The following is a 22,548-nucleotide window of genomic DNA, read 5'->3' on the forward strand; positions in this document are numbered from 1 at the left end:
ATTTTTTTTAGGAACTTGAAAAAAATTAAAATACGAGTTTTATTTGCCTTTTTGAGAACAAAACTGGTTTTTCTTCAATTATCTACTAATATTATGAGTTTTAAAATGTGATCTAAAATGAAGTGGGGGAAAAGTTTATTTATTTATTTTTTGGTATTTAAGTCTATATCATTTTCTGTACTTATTGGTTGTATTCATTCATCCTGAAACAGAGAAATAAAGTAGTATTTCATTCAGTGTAGCATATGTGTCTCCTGCTAACTGGAAACTTAAAAAAAAAAAAACATTGGCACATAACAGTGACAGTTAAGGAATTATACACAAAGGGTTTTATTTGGTTTTGAGTTTTTTTTTTTTTTTATGCTGGGGATTGAACCCCAGGGAGTTGCAGAAGCTAATCACCCTCATTACCACTGAGCTATATCCTTAGCTCCTACAAAATGACTTTTAATGAAATTTTGCAGTATCTATGAAATCCTGAGTCAAAGGAGATCAATAAAACTATTGCAAATGACTTATGATTTTATTTCATTCTAGGCATTCCTTCTCCTGAGATTCAACTTGGGCACAAACTCAGTGAGGGTCTGCAAGAGCAAATGAATGAAAATAAGATGATGACTGTTCTTAGTGCGGATACAGTATTACAGGTGTGGAGCCATAAGTATGATTGAATACACACTTATTAAAAATTGAAAATGTTATCTCAATGGAAAATTAACAGTGACAATTCTTTTGTCTAGTATTTTGCTTTTTTCCTTTTTCCTCCCTTTAAAACAGTCTCTTAATCAGTCATTCTATTTCTTTACTACAGCTTTGATGAAGTTCATTTGTTTTTTTGGGGGGGGATATGTAATATTCCCCCCTGCCCATAGCTTTCTTTTTTTTTTTTTGTTAGAGATATGGAAGAGAAAGGAACAAGGTTAAAATAGGATGTAATAATTGAGACTTTCATCTCCATTGTATGTCAGAGATCATCTTAAATTTGTGAAGAAGATGCTAGTCTTTATAATACAATTTGAGATTTGGGCCGCTTAAAACCTTTCTGTTGTTTTATGTGTATGAATATGTGTGTTGTGTAGACATTCGCATACTTAGCTTAAGAATTTTGTTTCTGAATTCAAACACCAAGGGGAATGGTAAGGGGTAATTCAGTAAGCACTTCAGTTAGTAGAAACTGTCAGCAGTTGCAAAGACTGTCTGTGAGGGTCTATTTAATATTGTAGCTAGGAAGATTTATCACAGTATTTATTTCTGATAAAGAGAAAAATTTAACACCAAATATTTGTCCTTGAAACTAAGATAGCCTTATTTGACTCCTAATAATTTGTTTAAAAATTGGGTTTACAATTCCTGAATGAAGAAAAAAATTCCCTCTAGCTTCTGTAACTGTGAAATAAGAATATTTTTTTCCATTTATCTTATAAGCATTTGCTATGTAATTATTATACCAGGTCCTCGAATGTACCTTAGCACATGGTTTTGAAAGCTTGATTATCAACCTACTTTGGATAGCTTTTTAAAAATATGAATTTCCAGATTATGCTTATGTAGAACCTGGAAATTCCCATTTTTTGAAAGCCTCCCAAGTAGTTTCCAATGATTGGCTAGCTTGGAAAAATTGCTTTAAAGGACTGTGAAAATAAACCTTTTGAAACTTAACTATATAGAGAAATTGATTTGATCACATATAGAAATGGAGAGATCTGGTAAAATACTTTCTCCGAGTTAAAGAAAGAAGTATATTGTTTTTATAAATTGAATCAGAGTTCTAAGTAATTGCTACCTAAATACTCAAATACCAATTGGCATTTCAACTTCAAAGACGAATATTTTAGAAATTATGGCCTATTTTAAATAAGGACAAACAGAAGAAATAGAGGATCTTTGATTTGGTATCTTTCAATACCTTTGGTTTGAAATCTTGAAATACTTTTGGTTTGGGTCTTGCAATAGCTTTTCTAGTTTTTAAATGTGCTGCATAAGAATCAGTTTTTAAATTTTACATAAATAAATTTTGATTTCAGTTGGAGAGTTTAGTGATACGTTTGGAGACATTGTATCTATCAAAGTTGTGTGGGATGGTTAATTTTGTGTGTCAACTTGACTCAGTCATGAAGTATCCAAATAATTTGTCAAATATTTTTCTGTGATGATGTTTCAGATGATATTCAAATATTTTTCTGTGATAATGTTTCAGATGATATTCAAATATTTTTCTGTGATGATGTTTCAGATGATATTATCACTTAAATCAGTATACTTGAGTAAAACAGATTGCCCTCTGTATTGTGGGTAGACTTCATCAAATCAGTTGAATACCAGATTTGAATAAAAAGACCTGCCTCTCTCAGCAAGAGAGAATTCTCCAGCAGGCTGCCTTTGGACCTCAACTGCTCCATCAGCTTACTTTGATTATCAGCCTACTTTGGATAGCTTTTCCCTGCTGGTCTTTAGACTTCATCTGTATCATCAGCTCTCTCGGTTTTCTGCCTGAAGACCTTCAGATTGAAACTTCAGCCCTAACTTTCTTGGTCTCAAGCCTGACAGCCTACAGTGTAAGATTTGGACTTAGTTTCTATAATCATGGGAGTCAACTCTTTATAATAAATACCATATATATGTATATACATGCACACACACACACACACACACACCTCTATTGGTTTTGTGTCTCTGGAGATCCTTGAGTAATACAGTGGGCATTGCTAGTCTCATAATCAATATTTGGTCACCTCAAAGATACTTGTTTGTTAGGGAATAATAATAAATAATATAATAAGCATTATTTTAATAATTAAAATTATCATAAAACATTTTAATAATTATAAAATAAAATTATTATTATAAATATAATAATTATTATTATTCAGTTTTGCAGTTATTGTAAGCAGGCCACTTCTACCACTTCTTTCTCTGAAATGCAGGACTCTGTCTGAGAGGTGTGGATCCAGATTGAATCCTTTTCCCTTTCTGTACCCTTATCTCTATGTAGAGGTGGATTCATTAAAATACATGTTAAGAAGGACCTAGAAAGACTTAATGGAAATTAAAAAATGTCAGAAGACATTATCAAGGGCTGAGGCTATAGTTCAGTGGCAGAACACTTGCCTAGCATGCATGAGGCACTGGGTTTGATCCTCAGCACCACATACAAATAAACAAATAAAATAAGTCATTCTGTCCATCTACAACTACAAAAAAAAAAGTGTTGATAAGGATGTAGAGAAATTGAAATCTTTGTGCTTTGCAGGTGGGAATATAAAATGGTATAGTCCTATGGGAAATATGGCAGTTTCCTCAAAAATTTAAACATAGTAACACTATATGATCTAGCAGTTCTACTTTTGAGGGTACACCTGAAAGAACTAAAAGCAGGGACTTGAAGAAATATTTGTACACTTATCTTCATAGTAGCAGCATTCATAATAGCCAAGAAAGATGGAAGCAATGGAAGGGTCCTCAATGATGAATGGGTATACAAAATGTGACACATTCCTGAAATGGAGATTATTCAACCTTAAAAAAAGGAAAAATACTGATACATGCTACCACATGGATGAACCTTGAAGACATTGTACTATGTGAAATAAAGTAGTCCCCATATGACAATATTGTATGATGCCTCTTTTATGATGTTCCTGGCATAGTCAGACTCAGAGAGACAGGAGTAGAATGATGGTTGCCATGGGTGGAGAGAGAAGGAAATAGAGTATTCGTGTTTAGGATATGGAGTTTGAGAACCCAACAATGTTCCGGAGATGAATGGTGGCAGTGGTTGTACAACAACTGAATTACTGAAGACCATAGAACTATACATCTAAAAATGGTTATTATGGTAAATTTTATGTATATTTTGCCACAATAAAATAATATAAGACTTATCTTAAATGTTAATTTTTTAGCTTGTTTTATTAGATTAGCACATATAAAAAAAACTACTGTTTTTCTTCCTAGCAACCTCAAGATGAAACAGCACAAAATCAAGCTGTGTCACAGTAAGTATACCAATTTTTGGCTTTATTATATTGTGGGTTTAAAAAAAATTTTTTTTAAATTAAACATGAACACATTACCTTTGTTTTACTAATTTATTTATTTTATGTGGTGCTGAGGACTGAACCAGGTGCCTCATAAGTGCAAGGCAAGTGCTCTACCACTGAGCCACAACCCTAGCCCCATGTTGTGGGTTTTTTAGCCCCATTTTTTTTGGTCACTTTGTACATCTGAGGTATGTCTTTATTTTCTTAAAGAGTTTCAGAATTATTGTAGATTTTTAAATAATTGCCCATTTAGTAGCATAAATGTGTTTTACAAACATTCCAGGTAAGATTTATTTCATAAGAAGACAGAATCAGATTAAGATAAATTGATTCTTTTATATTTTAAAAGCAAGTTTATAGCATAACATAAAGGAAGAATTTGTAAAGCTTATTGAAATTAGAATTAGTGTAACTATTAAACTTTGGGAGACTATTCTTTTAGTTCTTTGAGTATATTCTGTGAATTCCTGAGAACTCTCTAGGAGTTCCTGATATTCTTTTTGGGAGTCTCTTAAGGTCAAAACTATTTTCATAATAATAGTAACATATTATTTGCCCCTTTAATAGTGTTTCCATTTGTGTGACAATGCTAAAGCAGCAGTGGGTAAAATGCTGGAACCTTAGTAGAAATCAGTGCAGTGGCACCAAACAATACTGCGGTTATCTTATTTTTCACTGCCATGTACTAGCATTTAAAAAAAAAAAGCCAGTTTCACTAAAGAATGTGACAAAGCAGAAAAGTTGTTGATTTTATTAAATGTTTAATCTTGAGTATATATCTTTTTAATATCCTATGTGATAACAAAGCAAGTGTGTTTAAAACATTTCTGTGTGTACTGAATTACACAGTAGTCTTGAAGAAAGTACAAGTGCACTTATTGTAAATATTGTTAAGAAAACTAGTTTCACTTTTTTATTTTCTAACTTTGAAGCATAATTGACAAATTGGCTATTTTCATTGGTTATATGGCATTTTTTTTAAAGGAATGGAATATGCTGGTTCCTTCAAGGAAAACAGCTGATAGTGTTTGATGGCAGTGGAAAAAGTTGAAGCTTTCTAGTTACAATTTTGGAAAACTGGGTTCATCCCCTTGACCTACCTGATGATTTTCTAATGCTTCAAATTTTCTTGTGAAATCACAGATAAAATTTATGAAGGTAATTTTTTTTGATGTTTTATAATGAAATGTGTTAACATTAGGAAGATCCATAAAACTCAATAAATCAGTATTTCCTAAAAGATCAGTTACAAAATCAGGTGCAAGTAAAACATCCAATTGAAGTACAAGATAGAAAAAGAAAAAAAAATACAAGATACACAATTGGTTTTAGTGTAGCAGCACAAGAAGCTTATTGATTTTGTTTCAGTTTCTGTATGTTTTAAATTTTATTTTATTGGTTCTTAATTATAGAATTAAGTAGAATCCATTTTGGTAAAATTATATAAGCAAAGGATATATCTTATTCTAATTAGGATCCCATTCTTGTGAGTAGGCATGATGGTGGGGTTCATTTAAGTATTTTCAAATGTGTTCATAGGAAAATTATATTTATTCTATTGTCTTTCCTATTCCTGTCCCCTCTCCCTTTCTTTCTTTCCCCTTTGTCTAATCTACTGAACTTCTTCCCCTCCCCTCCTTTAACATGGAGAAATCAATAAATGTAATACATCACATAAACAGACTTAAAGATGAGAATCACTTTGTTATCTCAATAGATGCAGAGAAAGCATTTGACAAAAATACAGCATTTGTTCATGTTTAGAACACTTGAAAAATTAGGGATAGAAGGAACATACTTCAAAATTGTAAAAGCTAAATATGACAAACCCAAGGCTAACACATTCTAAACAGAAAAACTGAAAGCATTTCCTCTAAAAACAGGAACAAGACAAGGATGCCCACTTTAATCACTTCTATTCAACCTAGTCCTTGAAATTCTAGCCAGAGCAATCAGGAAAAAGAAAGAAATTAAAGGGTATGAATAGGAATAGAAAACTATCTCTGCTGACAACATGATTTTGTATTTAGAAGACCCCAAAAAACTCCACCAGTAAACTTCTAGAACTCATAAATGAATTCAGCATAGTAGTAGGATACAAAATTAACATCCATAAACAATTGCATTCCTATACTCTAAGGATAAATCAGCTGAAAGAAATATTTGGAAAACTATCCCATTCACAGTAGCCTCCAAAAAAATAAAATACTTAGGAATCAATTTAACAAAAGAGGTGAAGGATCTCTACAATGAAAACTACAGACTACTAAAGAAAAAAATTGAGGAAGGCCTTAGAAAATGGAAAGATCTCCCATGTTCTTGGATAGGCAGAGTCAATATTGTCAAAAATGTCCATAATATCAAAAGCATTATATGGATTCAATGCAGTTTCCATCAGAAACATTCAATGACGTGCTTCATAGAAATAGAAAAAGAATCATGAAATTCAGTTGGAAAAGAAGCCCAGAATATCCAAAGCAATCCTTGGAGACATGAAGCAGGAGGCAACACAATACTGGACCTTAAATTATACTATAAAGCTAAAGTAACAAAAACAGCATGGTTGGCACTAAAATAGGCAAGAAGACCAGAATAGAAGACACAGTTTCTATATTTCAACTAACTTTTCCCCCCCTGTGTTGGGTATTAAACCTAAGCCTTTAAGTGAACTAGGCAAGTGCTCTACTGCTGAGCTACATCCCTAGCCCCTAAGCAACTTTTAAAAATCTTATAGCTTGTAGATTTTGGTGTGATGTCATTGAAGAATATTCACAATTATCTAAAAAGTCTATTAAACTGTTCTCCCTTTTCTGACTGCATACAAGTGTGTGGCTAGGTTTTTATTAACTACTTCAACCAAGATAATAATATATGGCAACATATTAATTGCAATAGCAGATATAAGATGGTATTAAGGCCAGGCATGGTGGCACATACCTGTAATCCCAGTGGTTCAGGAGGCTGAGGCAGGAGGATCATAAGTTCAAAGCCAGCCTCAGCCATTTAGCAAGGATTTAAGCAACTTACTGAGTCCCTGTCTCAAAAAATAAAGACAGTGGATGTGGCTCAGTTGTTAAGCACCTCTAGGTTCAATCCCCAGTACTAGGAAAAAAATTAATATTATATCATACAATAAAGAGATTCTTTAATCTCTTTTAAAGATACCAATACTAAAGAAAAAAATTGAGGAAGGAAAATTTTTAAGGGTGTAAAGGAGTCTGAAGATCAAATTTTAAAAATATTTATTTTTTTAGTTGTAGTTGGACACAATACCTTTATTCCATTCATTTATTTTTATGTGATGCTGAGGATCGAGCACAGGGCCATGCGTGTGCTAGGCAAGCACTCTACCGCTGAACCACAATCCCAAAATAAACTGTGAAACATTGCAACTTTTTTTTTTTTTTTAATTTGGAGATTGAACCAGGGGTGCTCTACCAATGAGCTATATCCACAGCTTTATTTATTTATTTATAGACAGTATCTCATTAAATTGCCCAGGATGGCCTCATACTTGTGATCCTTCTGCTTCAGTTTACCAACTAGCTGGGATTACTTGCAGGAAATACTCATGCAAACCACTGCACTTTAGCTCACTAATTTTTTTTCATTTTGGAAAATATAATTTATCATAAAATATGTTAATATATTGCTGGATTATTACTGTCATTTAAAAACAAATACTTAAACTTTAATTTCTATATTGAAGTATATATATGCCACATTAGCTAAAGCTCTTTGGTATCTTCAATAATTTTTAAGGATGTAAAGGATTCTGAAGATCAAATTTTTAAAATATTTATTTTTTTAGTTGTAGTTGGACAGAATACCTTTATTCCATTCATTTATTTTTATGTGGTGCTGAGGATCAAGCCCAGGGCCCTGCACATGCTAGGCAAGTGCTTACCACTGAGCCACAATCCCAGCCCCGTGAAGATCAAAAATTTTAAGGATTATTATAAAATAACCCTTTTACCAAATATATTAGAAGTATAAATTCATTTTAAAAAATGGAAAAAAGAAAAAATTAAGGAAGATTAGCATAGCACAAAATCTCACTGCCCAGAGAACTATTGTTGACATTTTGGAAGATTTTATTTTAGAATTTGGATCATTCATAGATAGTGCTACATACTGTTTTTAAATTTTTAAGTAATAACTTATAATTATTTTTTCATGTTATTAATGTTTTTTGAATGTGTGAGTTTATTACTTTGTTATATAACTGATTATGTTCTCTGATTTGTTTGGTCATTCTATGGTAGGATATTTAGATTATTTGCAGTCTTGCCTAATATAAATAACTTTTTAATAATTTAGGAGAAGCTTTGCTGTATTTTCAGATTTATGTCTTAAATTCTCCTTTATAATTAAGGAAAAAATTATCTTGTTGACTCAAACCAAGGTTTTGTTTTGTTTGTAATTACTTCTTCTCAAAGCATAACATTTTGGGAAAAAAGAGAATTTTTTTTCTATTTGCCTATTAAAAATTATCATTTTATATTAATAGTTTTATTTCCATTTTCAAGTTAACATATTAATCACTTTTTTGTATAAGAAAGGCTGCTGAATTTATTATTCTTGGTTAGGATTTAAGTAGCTGTACCTGATGCATAAAAACTGCTCTAAAAACATCTGAAATGAGGGAGTTGTTTTTTTTTTAAGGAAATTATCTTAGTTTTATTTATGCAGTGTATTGTCTTTCCTTCAGTCAACTTTTTTCCCCTTGGTACAACAAAATCATTTATTTTGCAAGTAAAATTTTTAATAATTTAGTGAAGGAATAGTTGCATGTATTTAAGAAATAAATGTTTGTGCATAGAATGGAAAATTATTCTTGTAAAATGGATATATATTTGCTCATCCAGTAGCAACTATAACAGCCAAATTTTGTCAAATAAGGGATTTCATTTATTTATTCAATTTATTTATTTATATTCAATTATTTCAAGGGATAAGGAAGAAGTATACAATCTTCAACTTTTAATTATCCAAAGGCACAGTGTCAGAATTTCAGATTAGACATGACCCTTATTTTGCCTTCAGGCTCTTCCTTCTCGTATTTCTTACATTTTTTTTTTTTTGCCTGCTGTGAAAAATAATGATAAAATAATGTCTGAGAAATTTCTCATTAGTGATTTTCACTTATATCTGAAACTATAATGACAAACTATCAGCATGTTTGAGGATGTATGTAGCCAACCTACATAATTCTGGACTATTTTCTCCCTATCATTGCTACCTCTATTTGGCAAGCAGTTATCTCCAAAAATTTTTTCAAATCAAATATATTTAGCTTACCTTGTGGTATTGATATGAAATATTCCCCCAATGTGTTGAAGGTGTGGTCTCTAGAGCAACAATGTTCAGAGGTAGAGCTTTGGGGAATTGATTGAATTAAGAGGGCTTTTATTTCATTAATGAATTAATCCATTGGTAGATTCATAATTTGCATGGGGTCTTCTTCTTCTTCTTCTTCTTCCTCTTCCTCTTCCTCTTCCTCCTCCTCCTCCTCCTCCTCCNATGCCCCCTCTCCTCCTCTCCCTCCCCTCCTCTCCCTCCCCTCCTCTCCCTTCTCCCCTTTCCTCCTCCTCCTCCTTCTCTCCTTCTCCTTCTCCTTCTCCCCTCCTCCCTCTCCTCCTCCTCCCTCTCCTCCTCCTCCTCTTCCTCCTCCTTCTTCTTCTCTCTCTCTCTCTCTCTCCCTTCCTCTCTCCCCCTCCCTGCCTCCCTCCCTCCCTCCCCTTCCCAGCTGCTTCTAGGTGAGCAGCTTTCCTCTACCACATCCTGCCACAATATTCTACCTTGCCTCAGGCCCATAGCAATGAAACTGGCTGACCACGAACTAAAACCTCTTAAAACTTTGAACTCAAATCTTTTCTCTTTAAGTTTTGTTACAGCAATGAAGAGTTGACTGATGCTTACACTGCTGAACTATCTAATCTTTTTTTTTCAGCTTGCTCCTTTAATTTTGCAGTCACTTCATAGGTAAATGTTAACAAGTTGATAATTATAAAAATAATTGGAATGATGTAGCAAAAACAATAACATTTGGAAAGCTCTTCTTAAGAAGTTTTAATTATATTTGGATGAAAATAGTATTTTTTTTCCTTTCCACTAAAAGGGTTAATTAATTTGTTCATTTATTTTTTAGGACTAGAAAAAATTTTCCAATGTTCACTGTGTCATTTCCCCAGCCTATACTTTCATTGAATCATCAAAACATTGAAGGTATGTTTTAATGGGTGGAGGTTTTTCTTTGCCTGAAAATAAAAGGCTTAGATATGGAGTTACTTACAAGTAGGCTGGTATACTGTACATTTTAATTTGAAATCAGTGTTGCTATTGAAGTTGGATTGTGTTGCATAGAATTGCCTGTGAAGGAAACAGGTCAGCTGCAATCAGTACCTGCTACTCCAAATGCCTACTCTTTCTACTTGTGATTTTTGGGGCTGAAACTTGAAAGAAAATGTTTTGTTTTTTCTGTTCATAACATCATTAATATCTGCACTATGCTCTCCCTGACTGGCAGTCACACAGGCCAGTTTTACTTTGGTTTCAGCTACATTAGAGAATGCTATTTTTCTCTTTGAGGTGTCTCCTAGGAATTCCTCCGGAGTGAAATTATGTATGTTGTGTCACACTGTAGTAAATATTCATGATAGTTAGTGAAACCTTGTAATATAAGAAAAGGGCAGGAATACATGATAAGAAATTGGAAAAGATAAATTTATAAAGCTCTGTATTCTGCTTTGCATTACCACTTCTCCTTATCACTAATTCTTACATCACACTCCTAGTGCCTAATAATATTATCTGTTCATTCTTTTAATGAGTATGTTTTGAACTTTCTGTGTGTCACGTGTATTGGTGGCACACGTGTATTGGTGGCTATAGGTGTATGAATTCTAAATAAACCAGGGATCCTTAAAGGATCTGGATTTCAGGATGGTCTGAAATGAATCATTGCTGAAAAGTGATGACTCTTTTAAGGATGTCTGGGGGTAGCACTAAAACAATAAAGGCCTAGATCGTTGCTACCCCTGGCCTGCTGTGAGAAATTCAGGAAAAAAAACCAATAATTTGGTGGCTGGGGATGTGGCTCAAGTGGTAGCATGCTCGCCTGGCATGCGTTCGGCCCGGGTTCGATCCTCAGCACCACATACAAACAATGATGCCGTGCCCGCCGAAAACTAAAAAAATTAAAAAAAAAAAAAAAAAAAAAAAACCAATAATTTTTAGTTCGTGGAAATTTTTGTGGACAGATTATATATTCACAGTAATACTAAAAAATGTTAATAATACATAAAAAGTTGTCTATAAAAGGTGACCATAGTAGGACTTATTAAAGTTTGAATGCCTTTTAAAAGTCAGGACCTGTTAATACAAGTGCATTTTGTTTTATTTACAATATATATGTCTATTTGTAAATCACAGGGTTTTTCTGTTTATCCACTAGTAAGTAGAAAAAAAAGAAAACATAACTATGAATAAGTTCTGTGGTCTTGGAGAAAGTAAGAATCGTACCAAGAAAGGGAAGGTACATGTGTATACAGAGCATCAGTAGTGACACATTAAAAAGTGTGGGAAGTGAGGTCTAAGCATGTCGTAAGATGACAAATAAGTAATACCCAATTAAAGAGAGTGTTTAGCAGGGACTAGATCCCACACCTCTTAGGAAATAAAAGCCATAAATATCCCTGCCTGTTGTTAGATTGTTGAGGGCCACAGCCGAGTCGGGATGACGCATGGCATTTTTGCCATAAGTAGTGGTTGAGAGGTGATGCCAGTGAGTTCTCACGGAGTTCCTGTTGAGTTCCGGTTGAGCTCTCACGGGGATTCCTGAAGAGTTCGCATTGGTTGGGGATGTGCCGGAGGAGGGATTTCCGGTTGTTGGTTCCTGGAGGAGCCGCGTGGCCTTAGGGAGAGTTCCTGGGGAGCGTGTGTGGAGTGTGCTGGTGGAGTTCAGAAATAAAGTTTGTTCCTGCTTCAGTGGCTCGTGATTTGTGCCCAGCCAGACTGCGGCATTAGATGCTGATAAAAGGTATAAGTTTATAATAATACTGACAGAACAAGTCAATATATAATAAATATTAGAACAATGGCCAAATAAAACTTAAAGATGGCATTGTAAAAAAAATAAACAAGAGAAAAACCTTTGTGAAGTTTAAGGTGTTATTTTATAAGTAAAGCTAGATAACTGGCTACTGAGGTTTGAATCCAACAAAAAATCAGGTAAGCAAAGGACTTAAAATCAGCATACTACAGTAATGCAGCCACATCAATGTTTATAGCAGCTTAATTCACAATAGTTAAGCTGTGGAACCAACCTAGATGCCCTTCAACACATGAATGGATAAAGAAAATGTGGTATATATACACAGTGGAATATTAGTCAAGAAGAAGAATGAGATTATGGTGTTTGCTGGTAAATGGATAAAACTGGAGACTATCATGCTAAGTGAAATAATCCAATCCCCCCAAACCAATGGCCAAATGTTCTCTTTAATATGTGGATGCTAACACACAATGGGGGTGGATGCTAACACACAGTGGGAGGTGGATTAGACAAAGGGGAATAAAGGGATGGGATGGGGAGACAGGAATAGGAAAGACAGTAGAATGAATTGGACATAACTTTCCTATGTTCATATATGAATGTACAACCAGTGAAACTCCACATCATGTACAATCACAAGAATGGGATCCTAAATAGAATAATTTATACTCCATGTATGTATAGTATGTCAAAGTACACTGTCCTCTCATGTATATCTAAAACAACAAATAAAAAATATTTTTTAAAAAAATGAGGTATCAATGACCCAGATCCTGTCACCTCAATTGATCCAAGAAATTATTTGGTTTCTATTTGATGCAATTTTTGTAACCCTGGGAAGGTAATTAATAACTTAATTATTTTAAATTTTCATTAAAAAATATATATTTGGAATTAGCAGCTAGACTCAATTTAGATAGTCTTGATTTTGTTGACAACATCTGAAGTATCATAATCAAGAACAAGTGGAACATATGCCTCTTCTCTTCATTAGGTTTGACCAGGGTATTGACCTTGGCCACAACAATGTCCTAGAGCTTCTTCATAGCTGTTTGATCTGTTGTTTGTTGGTCTTGACATCTAGAATGAACACAAGTGTTGTGGTGTTCTCTGTCTTCTTCAAGGCGGACTCAGTAGTTAGAGGGAACTTGATGATGGCATAGTAGTCAAGCTTATTTCCTCTGAGGGTGCTATTTTGAGGATATTTGGGCTTACTCTGGAGCTGCACTGTCTTGCGCTACCAGAACATGGGTAACACTTGGATCTTTTTGTTTTTGTCTGTGGATGCCTTTCAGCATTACCTTTTGGCCTTTGTTTTTGCTTTGGCTTCAGTTTTGGAAGAGGCAGGAGTTTTCTTCTTTACTTTCGGTGTGCTTTTAGTGAAAAGGTTCAAAATAACTATTACTTTAATATTAAGTTACAGGCCTAAGAATAGAAATAAGAATGAATCAAACCAGTGTACTGTTATTTTAGAATTAGTTTAATAATAATAATAAATTTCATAACCATTGTACTTGTACTTTGCCTTTTACTTTAAGTCTGCAGTTGTGAAAAGATTAATCCTGTTAAATTTGTAATTTAAGAGAATTAAAAGTTTATAATCAATGTTTAAATATTAAAGAAACAGTAATTTTCATGTTTTTGTGTCTTAGAGACTGAAGTTTAATAAATCAACCATTAAATAAATATAAGAACAAATTATAATTGATGCTCCTCTCCAAATAAATAAGAACTTTAAGGTTTTTAAGTCAAAGTAATTTTTAAGATCAATATCTGATAGCCCAGTATTATAATTCAAATTATGGCAAACATACCCTTCAAATTTTGTGAAAACCTGTATAAATCCTTTTATAAGTTGTGTTTGATGGATAAACCAAAAGAATCATGTTTATAAAGCTGTAAAGTTACCATTTTAGAGATTGAGGTCCTTTTTGTAGGGTTGTCTTGTACAACGTGGACAGAGGTGTCATGGATGGTGTCATGCCATGGGCTTTCCCTTTTCTTCTTTGGTTTTTGACCAGGATAACAGGTGTCAGCCATAGTTACACAAAGATTGATTCACATTTTTTCTATACCTAATTCCAGTATTTATAGAAAACAAGTTTCCACTTTGTCCATTTTTCCTGCCAGTTTTGGCCTTCTGAGAGCCATTAATTTCTGTGATGCTATTGGCATCTGTGCAGTGTCCTCAAAACCCTCATTGATCTTCTGAGTGACAAGTCTTACTATTTCTTAAAAGTACTTTGTGCACCATAGTGTTTGTTTCTGCCCTGAAGCTGTGTTGATTAGAAACCCATAGAATTGGTAGTTTCTTTCCCTTCTGGCACCTCATTGCCACTCTCTCTTGCTTTCACTCCTTTCAGAGTATTCAGAACATGAAAATAATTTTATAGTATCATCACAGATTAAATCTTGTGCAAGTAAACTGTTAACTTATTAGCCTTTAATCCTGATAGTGTTCTAATACAGTCCTATTCTTTTTCTCTCTCACTTTAAAGGGTAGTTCTAAGCAAATTATGGAATAATCAAAATAAGCAGACTATCTTAAGTAAATATAATAGCATTAATATTATAATGCTTGTATATAAGTTAAAATCTATATGCAAGTTAAAATTTTTGCATAAATTGAAACTTCTCTGGCTGTTTTTATTGCTTTTGGTATTTTAGAATCATTTCTTATACATACTATTATATTTTGTTTCTCAAGGGATAAGGATAGATGAGAATTCCAGAAGAATTTTTTTAAAATAAATTTTAAATTAAAAAGGAGAATTCCTGTAACTAAGAATCCTGAAGTTATAGAATGTTTTCTGAATTTAGTATTAAGCAACGAAGATATCTTTCTGTCTTTTTTCTGGTGCTTCTTCTATGTATTGTTACTTCTGGCAAGATTGATGGTCTTCAGTGACCTAAAATCCTTTGTCACATTTGAAACTGACTTGAATCCCCTTTCCTCAGCACTTTATTATATTTCTTGAGTCAGTCCCTTCAAATAGTGAAACAAATGCCACCAGTTGTAATTATATTCTAGAATATAAAGTTAACTTTGAGATAAAGTCCTGAGGCTTTTCACCAAGGTCTTTGATATTTTGTTCTTTGTTCACATGCCTCGAAAAAATAATAAAAATGAAATCACTACTGGAGCTTTAACACCAAAAGGACTATCTTATTCAGCCTCTATTCCTTGCTATGTCTATAAACAAATAAATTTTCCCCCTTTATAGAGGAGGGAATTCAGTATAAAAAATGACTCATTTCTGGGCTGAGGTTGTGGCTCAGCGGTAGAGCACTCGCCTAGCATGTGCCAGGCCCAGGGTTCCATCCTCAGCATCACATAAAAATAAATAAAATAAAGGTATTGTGTTGAAATACATCTAAAAAATAAATATTTTTTAAAAAACGACTCATTTCTGAAAGTTATAGTCTATGGTGTAGTTTGAGATAAGCCCTGGGAAATGCTAGTCTTCCGTTCCCCAGGAAGTAGAATACATGCCTTGTTGACTTTGACCTAGATATTCCTGGTCTATGTCATATAACCCTCCTAAACAGTGCCGTGTTGCACATCTGGCCTCTAAGACCTACATGTGGAATGATGGGTGCAGGACCGTATGGTTAAATGATTGATTTTTTTAGGGTCTATACTTCAGGTCTTCTTGTGAATGATCTGTCTATGTGTCTATCTACTTACCTAACTCATTTATTTGTTTATCCACCAATTCAACAAACAAACTTCTGGGTCAGGGGTGGCTAAGGCCAATTAGTACCCACTGAGAATATTTTAGCATCAGAGTATTTTACTGACATCTAATTTAAATTTTTTTTTAAATCTTGGTGGAGAAGATCAGTAGATTAGAGGAAAGAGAATGGGAAAGGGAAGAAAGAAAGGAAAGGGAGAGGACATGAACTGAAACTGAATTCCATCAATGTACAAATTTGTTGAGATGAACCCTACTACTGTGTATAACTATAACTATAATGCTCTAATGAAAATTTTTTAAATGAAAAAAACCTTGATGGAAAATATGAGAATTCCTTCTAAATGTTTATTTTTAATATAGTAATGAAATTTCTGTAAAATATTTTATTAATTTATCATATTTTTGAAGCAGTAAATGTTAACATAAGAGAAATATTTTTTTTTTCCTGTTCAGTGTGCAGATCAACCCAGGGCCCCTCACATGCTAGGCAGATACTTAGCCACTGAACTATATTCCCAGCCCTTTTTAAAGTTTTATTTTGAGACACAGTGTCTCTAATTTGCTGAGGCTGGCCTCCAATTTATGATTCTCTTGCCTTGGCTTTCTGAGTAGTTTTGATTATAGGCATACACCACCATGTCTAGTTACAAAAGATCATTTTGATGGTGACATCAAAGACAGTATAGGAAAAGATTTCTTTGAAGATTCTTTATAATTCAAAGGAGAAAGAGGGTGAAATCCTTTTTTCTGTTTTTGAATTCTGCTCAAGGACCTGAGAGTTTATTCAAATAAACCAACCAATAAACAAAATATAATCTTTTTTGCAAAGATAATTGCCAATTTTCTTCAAATGTTTCTTTTAACCAGGGGGATGGAGGAGTAGAGGGAACACGGAAAAAATGTGTTTTCATTGATATTAAAATTTTAAGCAACTAGAGATATAAAATTTCAAATAACTTAAGATATGGATAGTGAAACATGAGCATAGAGGATTTCAAAGTTAGAAAAATTATTCTTATGATTTTATTCACTTTATTCATTATCTATGAGGAAGTGGAATGCCATGATTTTTAAAATCCTAGTTGATTTTCATCATTAAAAGTAAAAACCATTTTTTTGTTTTCAGTATGTACTGGGGGGTTTGACCCTCCAACATCAACTGTGAGGAGCTTGAGGGTACAGAGAAACCCCTTGGGATATGGTTTCAGAGAACAGTGTCTGCTTTATCACACAGCAAAATAGCTTTTATAGCGGGTATGTACATATAACAGTCATGATAGGCTAGGGGTAATAAAAACATATCATCTTACAGAAGTCAAGATACCAAAACCAGAAACTGGCATGTAGCTGACCCTACAACAACAAGGGGAATAACTCCTTGTTGAAAGAGCAAGGAAATTTCGCTTGCCAGCATTCTAACAGCACTTTGTCCTAAAACAGCATTCTATGTTAGGACTTCCTTGATGCACAAAGAATAATATAAGCTGAAAAACCTGTCTTGCTTGAGAGGATATATTCTGAGGTTCAACAGATAAAACTTGCTTTTACAGTAGCTGTGTAGATATTGCCTAGTAAAAAGAAACTGAAAGAATGGCTCAAACATGATTAATTTTAAATCCTTTGGCTATATACTAAGGAGAGGGATAACTGGGTCAAATGGTGGTTCTGTGACAGGTTTTCTGAGTAATTTCCATACTGCTTTGCAGAGTGGTTGCATCATTTTTCAGTCCTACCAGTAATGTAAGAGTGTACCTTTTTTCCCACATCCTCGCCAACATTTATTGTTACTTGTATTCTTGTATACTGCCTTTCTGACTGGAGTTTTAATTTGTATTTCTCTAATTGCTAGAGATGTTGAACATTTTTTCATTTATTTGCTGACCATTCATATTTCTTTTTCTGTGAAACATAATGAATCCCACCATCATGTACATCCATAAGAATGAGATCCTAACTAAAATATATTCCATGCGTGTATAATTATATCAGAATGGATTCTGCCATCATAACTAAAAAGAACCAATACATTTAAAATATAATTCATTTACAAAAGATAGGATGATACTATGCATACAGCCTTTTTTTTTTTTTTTTTGTACTGGGGATTGAACTTAGGGGCACTTGACCACTGAGCCACATCACCAGCTCTATTTTGTATTTTATTTAGAGACAAGGTCTCACTGAGTTGCTTAGTGCCTCACCGTTCGCTGAGATTGGCTTTGAACTCGCAGTCCTCCTGCCTCAAGTAGCTGGGATTACAGGTGTGCACCACCAAGTCCAGCTTCATACAGCCTATTTTTTGGTGTATCTTATAACTTATTTACATACAATAAGTATAGAATGACATAAAACAAAATAAAACAAAAAAAATGCTTGAAATGTCAGTGAGTCCTAAATACCACCCAAGTATATTCGAATCCTTGAGTCTTAATAATGAAGATAGAAGGCAAAGGGAGTGTGGTGTTAGGAGAAATAATTTTTTTCCTTATCCTTCCAAAATTAACTTGATGTGAACTGCTGTCAGCCAGCTGAGCTCAGAGGGGTCCAGGTGAGCACACGGAGTACAGCTGAAGTCACAGAGGCAAGGCAGCATCCTCTGAATCTTTAGAATGAGCTCTTGATTCCTTTTGGCCTTATAGGAAATGTTCATGCCTAACTCCATATAGCATGAATTCATTTAAATTCTGTGACTTATAATGGAGGGGAGATAATAATACTTAGAAAGTAGATAACTATTTTTCCTTGTGTATTTAGAAATACTTACAATAATTCAGCTAAAATAGAGAATTGGGTTGGGTTTTAGCTAAACTAATTCTGAATAATTGTAGTTCTATTTGGCCCTATTTAAAATATTTTTTCAGAAATGGAATAATTTTATAATTTCATTTCTAAAATGAAAATAATTTTATAATAATAAGATATATTTATAAAATATTTGATAATGTCACTTTAATTGAGGGAGTTCAAGTTATGTGATTTTAAAATGCTGAATCAGAGGGTATGGATTTAGTATTTTAATAAAACTGGAATTAAAGCATATGTTCTCTTCCAGAGCCTGAAGCTGAAAATACTGAAGTTCTGTCACATCTAGAAGAGGTTGGTTTGTATAACAGATTATCTATGTAGATCATGGACTTAGATTTTTTAAAATTATGTTGATTAAACTAGTAAGCTAATTTAGACCCTATCCTAAGGCAGTAATATGACCAAACCATTTCAATAGGTAGAAATTCATTCTTGTTCAAAAACCTCTTCTAGTATTTATTCTTCCTTATCTGTAATAAAACAGTGTTTTCTTGATCAATTTCTTAATTCATCTCAGCTGTATTTTATGCAGTTCTTGCCAACAAGTTTTTTTTTTTTCTCAAGTCAGGAGCCAGAAGACAGGAGAAAGAGCATAAATTTTGGAATCAGAACTAGGTTCTGAAGTCAGCTATGTTATTTATATCTGTAAAATATAGACAATATCTGTTTCTCAGAGTTATTGTAAGGACTAAAAGCAATAAGTTTATAATATATGTCACCTAATTAGTGCTGAATAAATATGTGTTCCTCCCTTCCTTCACTCCCTTACAAATCTTTGATTACTGGCTCAAGACCTTTATCCTCTGTGGATCTGTTTCAGATGACTCTGGTAATCTTGACCAAAGTAATTACTCTCTCTTTAGTGTTTATTTTTCACTGTCTGTAATCAGTATTTCCTAATTACTTGCCCTCTGACATTAATAGATCTTCTGAGGAAAAAGAAAGATTTTTTTTTGGACAAAACTATGAAGAACACAGTGTCCTAGTTTCCCCAGATATTTACAGTGCATATGCTCTGAAAAGTTCTGTAGTAAAGCAGCTGATTTAATTTTGTTTTGTCAAGTATTTTTCAGACAATTATAAAACTCTACATGGCCTCTGCCTCCCTGATGACTTTTTCTTGCAAGATACTAGACTCTGTGGGATTGTTTGTTATACCTAGAGCCTTATATTTAGTAGACATAAGGACTTCAAATAGGAGGGAGGCCTTAAGATACCGCTTAAAGAATGGTTAGGATCTAGTTCTTGATTCATTTTTAAATTTCTTTAGCTTTCCCAGCAAATTAGAGTTGGTATTACTAATAAATAAATATATCTTCTTAAGCTCTGTATGCTGTATTCATAGAAGATAAATGGTGCCAGATAGAAAAAGATCAGTGGAAGAATAAAATTTTTTATTTATAAATATTTTTTATTTATAAACGTGTTATAAATATTAGAAGGCTAAAAAAATAATAGTGCATTCTATGAAAGAGGTGGTAGATTTGATTTTTGGAAACAGCCAAAGTCATTGAAACCCATTCTGTTATTTAAGGTCAAGCAAATTACTAGTTTTTTGTTGCTGGAAAAAAATTCAATACCTTTAAAGTATGTTATATTCTTGAATAACTTATCAACTGATTTTGAAATCAGTTTTTCAGGAGAGATTATAATAATATTTTGAACATTATAAACATTGTGAGAATAGGCGCAATCTATTTATTAAGGTAATATCTTGGAAAAGTAATGGTTACTTGAAATGTAAGTGTTGTGTATTTTCTTTAAAATATCACAACCCAGATCTATTAATTTATAACCAGGGCTTGTAATACTTTCACAGATTGCACCCTCAATTCTCCTATTTTCCCCTCGGATTTCCTGTCCTTCAGTCTTTTCACTTCTTATTGTATATTAATACAAAGATAGGGACTAAAAATAAGGTGGATGACATAATTTTATTCCTAGTTAATAATTTTTATAAAACTAAGTACAAGCTTTGGCAAGAAAGAATTTTGTAATTAACTGCTATGAAGTTTTGAGATGACCTGTTACTTTAACTGTTACATCTGTGTCTTCTATTAGCACAGATAATTTAAACTTAATTAAATTGATCATTTTCCATCTGTAACTATGGTCCAGCCAAAGTTACTCTCAGTCCACTATTAAGTGATTAATTATGTATTCAGTCTTTAATAATTTGGTATAAGAAAGTAGTAAGGAATATTCTTTTTTACTTAAGGATGAGGAGAACAGTTGATAAAACCACTTTTTGAGGGCAACTTACAAACAAAATAAATTACAAAACTATAAATTTTTAATTTCAGATGTTTTCTTGTATATGCTGTAATGATGGAATTTCTTTTTGGAATATACAGGAACTAAGTGAAAACAGAGATTCCCCTGAAATTAGCCTTCTTGCAGGTACTGCTATTACAGTATCTGGTATGCTTGCTGTAAAGGAGAAATCATTAACAGAGCAAGAGAAGATCTTAGCAGTACCACATGCATTTTCTGAACCTGGGAAGGAGGTTTCAATGACTATGACTTCTAAAGAAACCAAGGATGAAGAAAGCTCCCTTGAAACTTTTGTATCTGCCTTAGAAAGGTTGCTAACATCACCAGACAGCACCCAGGAGGAAAGACTGTTAGAAATAATGAATGATTTTGATCCCGGAGAATTGATTAACTCCCCAAGTTCCATAGAAATACCTTTGAATGCTTCATCAGCTTATAGCAGAGATTTGCTAGAAAACACAAAGGATGATACATTACCTGCAGAGTTATTGGCAGCCCTGAACACATTGTCAGAAACCAAGCTGGGACCCATCTGTCACAGAATAGAGGAAGGCAGCAATCTTAGTGATGAAAATGGATGTTTAGAAGTAGAGCCTGTTATGTCCCAAACTGATGAAGATTGTACACAAATAGCAGAGGTGAATTTTGAATCTCTTCATTCTACTCTATCATTAGAGCAAAGTTCCAACTTCGCTGGGCTGCGGGACAATGGTCTAGCAGTGGAACAAGTAGGTGCAAGTATGAGTTGATGATTTTGCCTTTTTTTATTGTTGACATTTAACAAGTAAATCTACATTGTATTAAATTCAAATCTTCTACCCAAATATCAGCATCTTAGAAGATATTTTCTAATTTCGAGGCATATAGTGATCTTTTTAAAAGTTCTTGCATACAGTTTTCAAGGGGTTAGGAAGCTAAAATAGATTTTTCCCCAATAGACCTGAGAAGGCTTATCATTAATTTTCTTGTGTATATAGGAAAGAAAGGTTCTTTACCAGAAATTTCTCTGTTAGCTCAGAAAATCATTATGTTTACCTAGATTCAGAGTAGAGACGAGATACCTCACATTAATTTATAGAATGTATGTAGTTGGACTGCCAGGTGAGGGGGAAAAATGCCCAGCTTTAGCAGAACTTTGCCTTCTGTGTCTGAGAATACTGCCAGAATTCCAGCAATGTTATATGTAGAGGTCCTACAATGGCCTACTGCGTTCCAAGTTTCTTTTTCATGTTGGCAATTTGAATATTCATTTAAAAAAATCAAACATTACAGCATTAAATAATAATATAGAAACAAAAAGTGCTCCTTTGCCTCAGTTCCACTCTAGAGTTTTCACTCTTTTTTAAAATTTTCGTACCAGGGATTGAACCCAGGGAGTTGCTTAACCACTGAGCCACATCCCCAGACTCCCCCTCCCCCACCTTTTTAAATTTTGAGTTGCTTAGGGTCTCACTAAATTGCTGAGTCTGGCTTTGAACTTGGCAATCCTCCTGCCTTAGCCTCCTGAACTACTAGGATTGCAGGCATGCACCACTACGAGTTTTCACTCTTAGCAGTTTGGTACATCTATGTCTAATTATTGCTATTATAGTCTATTTAAGTTTATTTTACTCACATGGGATTTTATACAGAATGCTTTACAACTTATTTTTGAAATTTAATAATACATCTTGGT

At 33.5% G+C, this 22,548-nt stretch overlaps 1 protein-coding gene and 1 pseudogene across 1 annotated transcript in view; one reads left to right on the top strand and one right to left on the bottom strand.

The window, feature by feature from the left end:
* Positions 1–22,548, top strand: part of Ankrd31 (ankyrin repeat domain 31) — a 176,679-nt gene that overhangs the window by 19,235 nt on the left and 134,896 nt on the right. Inside the window, exons 3-7 of the mRNA XM_048800131.1 lie at positions 538–647; positions 3,955–3,995; positions 10,192–10,268; positions 18,847–18,890; positions 20,954–21,511. Of these exons, the coding sequence (XP_048656088.1) occupies positions 538–647; positions 3,955–3,995; positions 10,192–10,268; positions 18,847–18,890; positions 20,954–21,511 (830 nt within the window). The remainder of the gene's footprint in view (positions 1–537; positions 648–3,954; positions 3,996–10,191; positions 10,269–18,846; positions 18,891–20,953; positions 21,512–22,548) is intronic.
* LOC107152342 lies at positions 13,009–14,078 on the bottom strand (annotated as a pseudogene).

This window comes from Marmota marmota, unplaced genomic scaffold (assembly GCF_001458135.2).
Source record: "Marmota marmota marmota unplaced genomic scaffold, marMar, whole genome shotgun sequence".
NCBI lineage: Eukaryota > Metazoa > Chordata > Mammalia > Rodentia > Sciuridae > Marmota > Marmota marmota.